The 11957-nt window shown below is 38.2% G+C and overlaps 1 protein-coding gene across 1 annotated transcript; it reads left to right on the top strand.

Moving 5' to 3' along the window:
• Positions 1-678: 678 nt before the first annotated feature.
• SPON2 (spondin 2) lies at positions 679-10846 on the top strand. The gene is made up of 6 exons (XM_014524537.2): positions 679-732; positions 1461-1686; positions 2008-2231; positions 2537-2728; positions 4103-4271; positions 8152-10846. The coding sequence occupies exons 2-6, from the start codon at positions 1464-1466 to the stop codon at positions 8328-8330; spliced, it is 987 nt and encodes a 328-aa protein (XP_014380023.1). The 5' UTR covers positions 679-732; positions 1461-1463; the 3' UTR covers positions 8331-10846.
• The last annotated feature ends 1111 nt before the right edge of the window (positions 10847-11957 follow it).

The raw sequence follows: 11957 nt of genomic DNA on the forward strand, positions 1-11957 counted from the left end.
AAGAGCAAAGAGCTAAAAAAAATCTCAGTTTCCAAAACCCACTATTTCCAAATAAACCACAATGTTACAGAGCCCTTTCATTATACAGTGTACAGGACTGTAGAATGCAAACACATACACTGTACTGTTTAAAATTAATTCATATTTCTAGGAGACACGATCTGGGTGAGTGTGTGTGACTTCCTATTTTTACTTTCTTTCTCTTGACTTCCTTAGCTGCTTCTACCTTCTTAGTTGAAAATGCACATGTGCTGTATTACAGTGAGAGATCTCTGTAAATGTTTGGAGGCAGCATCTGTCAGACAAGAAAACTTACAAGAAAACATGCTTTTCATTCAAAGCAGATCCACCAAAGCTACTTCAGTGTTGGAACCCATTTATTTGTGTTGCTTAAAGGCATTAATAAGACCAAAGTACAGTTACCACAAAACTTGGTAATAAGCTAAGGTACTTTTAAAAAGCACGCTTTGCCTACTTGGCATCACAGTTTCCTAAAAAGAGCCTGAACCAACTGGCATACAGAGACTCGGATAGTGCATCCAAAAACTGTAAGCAAGAGTATGACATGCGTTTTTTTTAAATTGGAAAGTCTAAATGTTACAATAATTGTTGGACCAAAGGGACCCTCTTCAGGCATAAATAGCAAGACTCCTACTGTCCTCTTGCAGAACAGCTCAGCTGCCAGCAAAAGCAGGTGCTCTTACCCTATCAGTGCTCCAGGGGAAATATTTAGTGAGTATTCACAACTCTTTTAATAAATGAATGTATTATACAGCTATTAGTTTTTCAAATATGTTCACAAATTTTTCTCAAAGGACAAAAGCATGTAAAAGCAAGTTTTAAAAGTTATTATTTTAAGCAACTGCTTGAGTTTAACAGTCTGATGCAAGAGTATTTGCAATGACTATGTTAATTTTCAAATGTTTTTTGTACAAAATGTGACAGCAAAGCAATTAATTAAGTTTGAAAAGTATTTGACTTTAAATGTTGTGCCATGAAGCAGAATTTTTAGAACACAAATTTAAAATAAATCATGTCTCTTGGCAAAGTCACATGCAATTTAATCTTTAAAAGAATAAATATACCATTAATGTTTTCCACAGAAACATTTGCTAGTCTAATTAATTCAAGATGTGATTCTAATAAGATTTTAAAAGAAAATAAGAAACAGATTTCTTCAAATGTATTACCGTGAACAAGTTCGACTTATTTTTATTTTTTCCCATTAGAAACACTTGTCGGAGGTAGAATTACAGATTTGTAGCATACTGTATGGAAACTTCAAATCTGGAAGTTTTATAATAATGTTCTTGGGAGCAATAAGTTTTTTAATGTTTTAGATGTGTATTTTGTTTTTTGCTCAAAACCTATGCTGTCTTAAATTTCATTGGTTATAGTTACTCGGTTTCGAATCTATAGTGACTAATAAGGCTAACATATTTCTTCTTTCCATGTGTAAGGAAATGGAAAAGCTGATGCTTGTCTACAGCTCCTGTAAAGTTATCTGGACACTGCTTTTAACAATTCTGGGCTGTGCCAGCTGTCTGCCTGTGGGTGATGAGTCTATTTGCACAGCAGAGGAGCTTGCTAAATACAGCATAGTCTTTACAGGGAAATGGAGTCAGACTGCTTTCCCTAAGCAGTATCCCCTGTATAGGCCTCCAGCCCAGTGGTCATCAGTGCTAGGTAAGTAAAAATAGACATTGAATTTTTGTTCATATTTTCTTTTAATAAAGGATAAGTAAGAACTAAAGCAGCTTTAGAAATAAAACATAATTTACAGGACTTGCCGTATCCAGAATGCTTACAAAAATCTACAGCTGTTTCCAGTTGACTTCTGTTTCCAATTGGCTACAGCCGAAGTAAACAGTAATAGGTTAAATATTTTAGCATATTCTGAATGTTGATACGCATATTGTTCCACCTCAGAATAAAAACAGAAAAACTGCAGGAATTAAGACAATCTAAAACAGACTTTTACAGTGCACAATGTATTCCCTTCATTAGGTGTCACCCATAGTTCTGACTACAACATGTGGAAAAAGAATGAATATGCCAGCAATGGCATACGTGATTTTGCTGAAAAAGGTGAAGCATGGGTTTTAATGAAGGAAATAGAGGAAGCTGGGGAAAGAATCCAAAGTGTACATGGGATCTTCTCCGCTCCTGCTGTTTCTACTGGTACAGGAGAAACATCTACTGAATTAGAAGTTCATTCAAGGCATCAGTTAGTAAGTGTTTTACATTTTCATTTTAAGGGGCTCTGACTGGTTTATTTTCTACCAGTGACGGGCAAAATGCCAAATACACAAGAAAGCCAAAGACTTGCTAATAGAATCCACCAGTTTAAGGAACTCTAAGTAAGTTCAATACTAAAAAAGCTCACTGGCATATTTCCTTTTAGAAACGCTAAAAAAAAGTATGATCCTAAACACTGTCACCTAAGGAGTCAATCCTGAGACTCCCAGGCTTGACGACATGAGGACAAGACATGCTTTGTCAGTTTTTTTAATTAAGTTTTTATTTTAATCTATAGGTTTCATTTGTTGTACGAATTGTGCCAAGCCCTGATTGGTTTGTGGGGATAGACAGTCTAAATCTATGTGAAGGAAATCGGTGGAAAGAAGAAGTATCAGTAGATCTTTTTCCATATGATGCTGGAACCGACAGTGGCTTCACATTTTCCTCACCAAATTTTGCCACTATTCCCCAGGACACCGTTACAGAGGTAAGTTCATATCTGTTGCTTCTATATGCTGAATTATGCCCTACCAAAATGATATATGATTTCTTTTCTTAAAGTAAAACTTGTTTTGAAATTGCAGGATATACATTTTTTCTTGAATAAATTATTTCAGTATTTGGGAATTCTGGGGCTGTATCTGGACTTGCTAGCAACTCCATGGTGATATCACTTAGCATTTGTTTTGCGAAGCCATTTCATTAAATTAATTTTTGTATCTGGGATCATAATACATTTGTACACTCATTTTTAAATAATTGCTGTAGAACAAATAAATGTTTAATGGTGTTGAGGTGAGCTTGTTGTTGTGATGGTCTAGGAAATATGAGAGGCAAAAATTCTTGTGGGTGATCCCTTATACCGGATGAACTGCATAGTCCCATAAATAATATTTAATTGGTTTTCATGCTTTAATAAAAAGCTAGTTACATTTTAAAATAAAATAAAGCAGGGAAAACCCAGTGTACTCGTTGTGCTAGATACTTATCTGTGGCAGGGAATCTCAGTTTGGGAAAGGAAGGACAGCTTTGCTCAAGCATTTTTCTGCTGCTACTGACCTCTTCTTTTTTCACCCCTTCTTAGCCTACTCTACACACCATCTACTTCATACTACTCTCTTCAGGAAGCATTTTAATGGTAGGGAGGAACAGTAGCTCAACCCCACACTGTTAAATGGTCAGCACCCAGACAACAACTTCACAGTCCTGGATCAAAATGTAGTATTAGTGGCAGCAGGAAAGTGGGTACAGAACCGGAAATGCAGCTCTTCAGACTTCCTGTGTAGAAGTTCCCTGTCAGGCATAGCACCACCCACCATTTCCAGTTGATAGTCTTGTACTCCCCTGGTCTCTTCCTTCAACCTCTGCCTCCCTCCTTTACAAGTGCCACTGTTTCTTGGGTAATGCCAATCCTTCAGTCCTTTCCACGAGGGACTAGGGTAGGGGTTGGCATTGTTTTTGTGCAGTGCCAAAAACACCTGCAGCCTCCACTTGTAAGATGTTGGCATGCTAGGGACGGGTGGCTGGGGAACTGCAAGGGGCTTGATCCTTGTTGTGCCAGCGCAGCCCATGCCCCCTTCCTTGCCATCTGCTCTGAGGCACATGCGTCAAGCAAAATGCTTTTGCATGCCACCCTCTGGCACCCATGCCAGGGGTTGCCTACTCCTGGACTAGGAGATTATGTTAATGATAAGAAATTAGCTGGTTTGTGAGTTTGGAGTACATAAGGGCTGAATACCCCTGAATGAATGTTACTCGCCAAGAAGTATTAATAAGAAATGAAAATTAGTTTTAAAATTCTCTTCTTACTAATAACATGGTAACACTATTTCTCTAAACTTCTTTTTTTTTAATGTCATAGATCACTTGTTCCTCTCCAAGTCATCCAGCAAACTCGTTTTATTATCCCAAGTTAAAAAATTTGCCACCGATTGCTCGTGTAACCCTGGTGAAACTTAAGAAAAATCAACGGGGTGTTCCTGTTTCTAAACTGAATAGAAAAGGCAATGAAATAGATGATTCAGTCTCAGGTAAGTGGATAGTATTTGGATAAGTTAGGTGCTTTTGTCCCCATTCACTATGAAGCAAGGAAAGAAACAAACCCGCAGAAAATGCATTCAACTCGGAAGGCCATTTGATAGAGAAACACAAATTAGCAAAATATTCTATCTCCTCATAGTGGCAACTCTTTCTCTTACATATAGGATTGTGACATGGAAATGGTTTGAAACCAAAGAAGAGACATTCCATATTTTTCTCTGTAATTCTTTTCTGTGTGACAGCACCTACTATTCCTATGAATTCTGGGTCTGCTAGAACTTATCCCTATATAAATCAGCAATAATTCCTATGAAGTAAATAGCAATGCACCAGCATAACATTAGAATAAGCACCATAAGAACTGGGCTATTTATGACAGGAAACAGAGACTACATCTGAGAATGAGAAAGAAGTTACTATCAGAAGAGGGTGCCTGAAAAAAGTGGAGGAAGAGACTATTCATGTCCACAGGTTTGAATTAGGTCCATAGCACAGCTGATTCAAACTAGAAAATGTATACAGAGCTGCCAGGCATATGTTGAAGAAGGGATACTCTGTCAGAATTGCAACTCCCCAAATCCTGTGCAGATTTTAAAACACATGCTCCTTAGTTTTTACATGAGAATGGCACAAAGGAACTGTCATGCCTGTTTTCATCTTGTTAAGAAACCATATTGGTAATGATGTGAAATAAAAGACAAAGTTCATCTAACCGACTGGGACATAATTATGATGGCAGCTGACATCTACAGAACAAGTTACTTGATAAAAAATGTCAGACTTTTACTGAAATGCCCAAATGGAGCCAAGTTTTAATTCCAAACAAACTTGTCCCACCCCAGGACTGACTGTCAGTAAGAGCTAGTGCTAATGTAAAAAGTTTAGATCATGGTATCAAGTCTGTTTTATAGATAACTTTCAAGGCTCAAAATCGCTCTCTGAACAGAAGAAAATGGGCAGATGGCAAAGTACCCTTGCCAGTATACTGTACACACCTGTGTGGTGACTTTCTGAACGGATCACAAGGAGGGACAGTTATGAGTAAGAGAAGGACTTCAGGGCATAAAACTGAACGGGGAAGAACAGTGGGCTACGCCCCTTAGCTTCCACGTAGCAGTAGCCATGTTTTAAACACATACCAATTTCTTCAGACTCAAAATAAGGATTTCATTCTCCCAGCTCTGTGCTAGGAGCTTAGACTACGATGTGAGCTACTCAAAAAGTCACCCTCTTCACAGTTAAGTAACGGATGGCAAATATGTATGAATAGATTTCTACCTGAGTTAGAGTATTTTGTTAAATGTATTATGATTAGTAAACAGGAGCTGATCATGTGCCATTCTACCAGAGTGGCACAAACATTTGGAGTTGTTGGTTGTAGCCGTGTTGGTCTGAGGACATAGGCAGACAAGGTTCTTTGGGTAGATGTGATATCTTTTTTATTAGACCAACTAAATAGGTGGAAAAATTGTTCTTTGCAAGCTTTCTGGCACAAACAGCCTGCTTCAGGTGTAGATTCTCCCTATGCCTGAAGGTCGTTTGTGCCCAAAAGCTTGCAAAGAACATTTTTTTCAGTTTAGTTGGTCTAATAAAAGATATCACATCTATCCAAAGAAGCTTGTCTACAAACATTTGGAGTAATCCCCATTTCCTGTAACATTTCAGAGAGAATTACTTATTTTTTCCTCAACTCAGGAAGGGTGCTTTCATGATTAGGGATAGGCTTAAAGAACATGCTTAAAGGCTTTCTGAATTGGGGCCTTTTTATTCGTCTTTGGGAGAAATGCATGATGTATGGTACCTTTGCTCTTGTGGCTCAACTCTCTACCCTAAAATATATTGGTTGGTTCTATCCCAAGTAGGAAGCCATCTACTAAAGGGTTCTTAAAAAAATATTTATTTAATATAATTTCCCTCATAAATATGAAACAATTGCTAGATTAGCATTCTAAATTAACCTTCTGAATTAACATGCTTAACCAGCCCACCAAGTATTCCAGAATTGGGCGTCTGTTTTGGATGCTTTAAATCAGGGGTGGCTAACCTGTGTCATGGATGACACAAGTAGTAAGGGCAGCCTCTCTGTGTGGCACATGACAGATCAGAGAGGAGACAGGCAGTGCAGTGGCAGAGAGGACAGAAAGCAAAGCAACAAATCTGGTAGGGAGCAGAAAGCAGAGCAGCAGACTGGGCATGAGAAGGGGATCAGAGTGGCACTTGGAGAGGGTGCCGGGCTAATTTGTGGCATGCCTGCCAGAAAGGTTGGCCCCCACTTTTTAAAATAGTACCAGACTTCACCTGGTTATATAATACATTTTCAATACACATAATGCAGAAGGAAGGGCAGGGTAGCTTCTTAGGGACTTTGCAAGTCCATTCATAGCATCTGATGAGGAAGGTCATGTCTTTCTGAACCAACTGGTTTTGAAGGTATCACCCTGCTCTACCTTTTGCCTGATTTCAGACCAACATAGCTAACTACCTCTCAATGCATGTAATGAGATAGTTAATGTTTAGCCAAAATGCATGCATATGGTTTGTTTGTTTTTATTAAAATTAATGTGTTGAGCCTCCTAAAATGTGAACAGGACCAGAGACGATGTAAAATTAGAGCAGCACATGTTCCATTTAAGCAATCCTTTGTAAGCACAACATTTATTGGATGTTACTAGTCAGATGTGCCCAGTTTATCAACCACTAACTTCTCCAATGTAAGAAACTGATTCCTGGTATAAAAGGAAAGATTTAATTGCCACAAGTGAAATCATGCCCTTATCCTCTTCAGGACTATGGAGATCCATGATTAGGGTAGACCATGGTGCACTGCCACTGTGAGGAGGAGCTTTAGAAAAGCAGTATTTTATTCAAGACAGCCACACAGTCATCACACCATAAAGCTGTTCAACTGCCCATGAATTCCCTCTACCAGCCATTTCTCCCCTGACATCCCATAGAAGTCTTCAGTACACAGTACAGTTCTGTAGGCAGTTTGCTTAGGCGAGGTGCCTCAAAGCTATGTTTTCATCCACTCTGTCAGGGAATGGGTTGCTGCATTTTTCTTTGCAGTATTTACAATGTAGTTATAAGTTATCAAAATTATTTTACAGAGTTTCTTATTCATTTGGTTGCAGTTAATTAAAAATGCATTAAAAAGCTTTTAGTCTTAAAAAGCTTTTAGTTATAAAGTATATTTTATTAACAACGGGAAGTGTTTGTATATACAAGACTCTTTACCTCTTCCTTGTAAAAAATAAGTTCAGGAAGATTTAGCCAAAATAAAATTTTCTTTATTCATGAAGAATGGAAAAGCAGTTCAATAGAAATTGATATGAAAACTATAGGAAGACTATTCAGGCAACGAACAGTGCCAAATAGTATAAATGAACTAGATAGGAACCTTAATCCTGGTAAGCCAAGGAAAGGCAAATAAGTTGTGAACATGACAGTAAAATGCAATGCTGTTTTCAGAGTATGCTCATTTTAAGCTTGCTATTCTAAGGCAGGGATATTTAAAATTTTCAGTTAAATAAGTATAATACTATATCCAGTGCAGTACCTCAAACAACCTCTAGACTGGAATAATCATATCTGCATATTCAGGAGCCAAAACAGATGCTTTTTATTTACTAGACAACATATGGCTTTTATTAAAGGAATGTAAAATTCAAATCATTTTAGTTCTGTATATGTAAGTAGTTCATTATTAATAACATCTGCAATATAACCAATAGTAAGTTTTTAATGTATCAGAACAAACACTGGCCTTATTTTTGTATAAGAAAGGAAAATTTGATAATAATTTCATGTTTGGCAGCTGTTTGTCTTAAGCACACATTTTATCAACTCATATCTTTATTGGTTATGTTCCAGAAACACCACTGGATTGTGAGGTTTCTCTGTGGTCTTCCTGGGGTCTTTGCAGAGGTCGTTGTGGAAAGCCAGGGACGAAAATCAGAACTCGTTTCATACTTCTTCAACCAGCCAATAATGGAAGTCCCTGTCCAAACTTGGATGAAGCAGCAGAATGTGAACCAGAAAATTGTGTCTGAAATCTCCTTTCCAATGGAATTAAAAAAACCCAAACAGATAATACTTTAGATAATTTAAATGTAGGATAGATTTAGCTGAATGTATACTACATCTCAGTGAATATTCCTCATAATTCAGGTATGTTCTACTATTTTACTGAAAAGTTTTCTTAGACTGGATGATGTATTCTTTTGTTTGAAATTAAGACTTTTTTTAGATTCCTACATTTTAGTATGTCAACTGTACTCTATCATTTACAGACCAAAAAAAGAAAAAAAAATCCTTCCTATAAATACTGTGTAAGTTCTTGCAGTACCCTCTAGTGGCGGAAAGGAAGATTTTTGAACATATTATATGAAGTTCACTTATGTCAAAAAAATCTTTTGAAAAGAAAATGTAAAATAACACAATCTCTCTTTTAAATATTAGGATTTTTAATTGTTTATTTATACCTATAATGCTAATTATGTTGCTTTAAATTATGTTTTATTATAATTTATTGGCATTTATGTTGACTTCTTTGTAATCATGTTTATTTTAGCACACTCCTTCAGAAAACTCTTGTATAAATCAGAGTAACCAGATGATGTAGTATGGTTTGGGTAATTGTGTCATCTTATACATGGAGAGCAGGAAGTTTTGTTTTTTGGGGTGTTTTTGTTTGTTTTGTTGTTTTTGATGCCTAAAAAACCATTCAGCCATAAAAGCTTAATTGTGAATACTGATGGAGAACCTGTTACAAACGTTGGGGAGGGGAAACGAACATTATAGATGTGTTTTTTAAATAAAGCAAAATTGTAGTATGCCTGACATTGCAAAACATAATATTCCAGGAACTGTTCTAGATAGCAAGTTTAATTATTCAGATACCTAAATGGTTGTAAAAAAAAAAAAGACAGAACTGGTCTTTGTTTTATAGTGTTTGTTTATAAAATTGGAAAAGCATTTTGAACTATAAAAGTTCAGAAGATAACTTTTCTGTGAGTTGTGTGTTTTCACATCCACTATACAGCACACTACAGGTGCAGGTAACAAAGAAATAGTCTTGGGTAGGGTGCATTTCTTCTGAAACATGACAGCTATAAAAACCATTGTTGTGCACCAAGGGGGGGCTCATGGCTTTCTTTTTATCGGTAGAAACTTTTAAGTTTTATACTTTTATAAGACTCGGAAGGATCCTGGTAAGTCCTGAAAATAGGATAAATATATAAAACAAATTCTAACCATTTTTCTAGCCGTCTCATATTCTTCAGATTCTAACATGCCTCCTTACTATTCTCTTCCCATTTCACTTATTGTCACATCTATTTTTCCAAGCTCTTTGTGTCTATATTTTTATTATTTCACCTTCTCTTACACACACTTATTTTAGAAAAAATAATCTTGTGTATTAGCTTTTTCCATGCTCTGTGCTTAGTTCATCTGCCCTCCTTTCCCATTCTTTTCATTATCTATTTATAGTAGCTTTTCCTTATTTTCTGTTTTCTTTTCTTTTTGATCCAGTTATGTAGGTATTTACACAATATCACCTCCATTATTATGGCATCAAAAAATCTTGAACATTTATTGAAACAACTACATGAAGTATACTTTTTGCTTCTCTGTATCCTGAGTCTTTCCATCTTCTACTCCCTTAATTTTTATTTCCTGTTACCCCATCTCACTGAGCCATCCTGCTCCAAGAAATTGCTGTATTACTGCAAGGGCAGATGTTGCTTCCCGTATCACCCCCTAATGCTGGCCAGGACTGGATCTAGAATTTTGACTCCTCCACAGGTCAAAGGCTAGACCCAATAAAAGAGTTAGGTACCTAGATGGAACTGAGATGCAAGTCCAAACTATGATCTGATCTGGCTAATCCTGTTTGATTGTAACTCCACTTAACTCTAGTGTTCTGTTTCTGTGCATGACCAGAACTACCCTCAGACAATATCCAGAGAAAAGGACTTTGGTACCTAAAAGATAGACGATGTAATGGCTAGATTTTTAGGGGTCAGGTCTTTGGAGAGATATCAGAACCCTGCATTAAGCATCTAATATCCCTATACAATGTATGGGTTCCTTAAAACGGTATCCAGACATCTTACATCCTAAGGGGGAAGCCACTCAGAGCTAACCAACAGGCGATGTTTCAGACAGGGAGGTGTCTGAAATCTGTCCCTTTCTGGAGTTAGGCACCTAATACAGAGCTTCAGTGTGGGGCTGCTGTTCATTCTGGAATGCATCAAGCCTAGGCAAACCTGAGGCTGGATAGATTTAAAGACCTGGACTAGATCATTTAAAACTAGATCATTTAACACAACTTTTTTGGCCACTCTGATCTTCTTCCCCGGCCCAATCAGCTGTTCTGCTTTCTGCTTCTTGCCCTATGCATATGACATGCCACACACAGAGGTTGCCTGTGCCACTTATAGCACGCATGCTGCTGGTTGGTCTCCCCTGTTTTAAAACATTGGAGATAGCGGCGCCACTCATCCAGGAAATAGGAGATCAGGATTAAATTCTGTCCTCAGTATAAGGAGGGTTAAAACATATATCTCCCACCAATCTGGAAAGGGTGTTAAGCACCAGGCTATAGACATTTTTTCACTTAGGTACTCTCCACAACGCTGTTGAAGCTGTATCACTGCATATAAAAGCATGCAAGATTCAATAGGCCAGAGAGAAGAAGTCAAGACGGAGTATGACTACATTGTTGCTGGGTGTTAAGGAATTTTACCTGAGTGGAAGGAAGGCCTCGGTTCTGTTCCCAAGACTTGGTTTATGTTTTTCACATTATATAGCCCGTTGTTGTCTACTGGTTGAAATGCTTCATTGGGTGGTGCAGGATGTTGGTTTAAACACCCCAGGCTGAGAGAAAAATTGAATCTACGTCTCTTGTTCCTTGAACAGGAGGCAGGATTTTAGAAACACCATTTTCTGATCATTTCCTATTGGCTAGTGTCTGAGTAGAAAAGGTGACCAAACGCTCAGCCCACATGCCAGACCAATGCAGAACACGAGAGCAGGTCATGTTCAGCGTGTGAAGAGCTCATGATCATGAGGCCGACCAGCTCGTGATCAGACAGCCTTAACAAATCAGGAGCTGCGGGAGAAGCGTGCCTGCCTGGCCAGCAGACACACTCTCTTAACTGTAAATCAGCAGCCTCCTCTGATTGGCTGAAGAGTTTATAAAAGGGACAGCGCGCTAAAGCGCAGAGTCCCGGGTTCCACACAGGCCCTTGGATAGGACTGATCACCCTGTCCAGGAATCCGTGTCCCCATGGCCGAATAGTACGAATAGTCATACGAACAGTCATACAAATAGTCACACTCTGGCTATTATTTCACCGAATAGTGAGCTCTCCATCCGCACGTACATTGGAAAAAGCAACTGCTATCTCCTACCTGTCATCTTTAACTACTGCTTCACCACTGTCGTTTTGTTGTGTAACCACTGTTGGAATCTTACTGTAAGTAAACGTTAAGTTCAATTTTACTATCTTCCAACTGAGTCAGTGTCCCTTTCATCCCCGGCCTGTCCGCAAGGCGGGTTGGTCATCCACCCGCCCCCCGGTTCAACTGGTAAACCGCCTGGTGAGTGTTGCGGTTACTAACAGCTAGCTCTAGGTTACTGCCTGCTCAGCATGCTGACTCTTCAATACCTT

Source organism: Alligator sinensis, unplaced genomic scaffold (assembly GCF_000455745.1).
Source record: "Alligator sinensis unplaced genomic scaffold, ASM45574v1 scaffold214_1, whole genome shotgun sequence".
Lineage (NCBI taxonomy): Eukaryota > Metazoa > Chordata > Crocodylia > Alligatoridae > Alligator > Alligator sinensis.

Coding starts and splice junctions, on each gene's coding strand:
- SPON2 (XM_014524537.2), top strand. CDS start 1,464: ATGGAAAAGCTGATGCTTGTCTACAGCTCCTGTAAAGTTATCTGGACA. Junction 2,232..2,536: donor TTCATTCAAGGCATCAGTTA/GTAAGTGTTTTA, acceptor TTTAATCTATAG/GTTTCATTTGTTGTACGAAT. Junction 2,729..4,102: donor CCCAGGACACCGTTACAGAG/GTAAGTTCATAT, acceptor TTAATGTCATAG/ATCACTTGTTCCTCTCCAAG.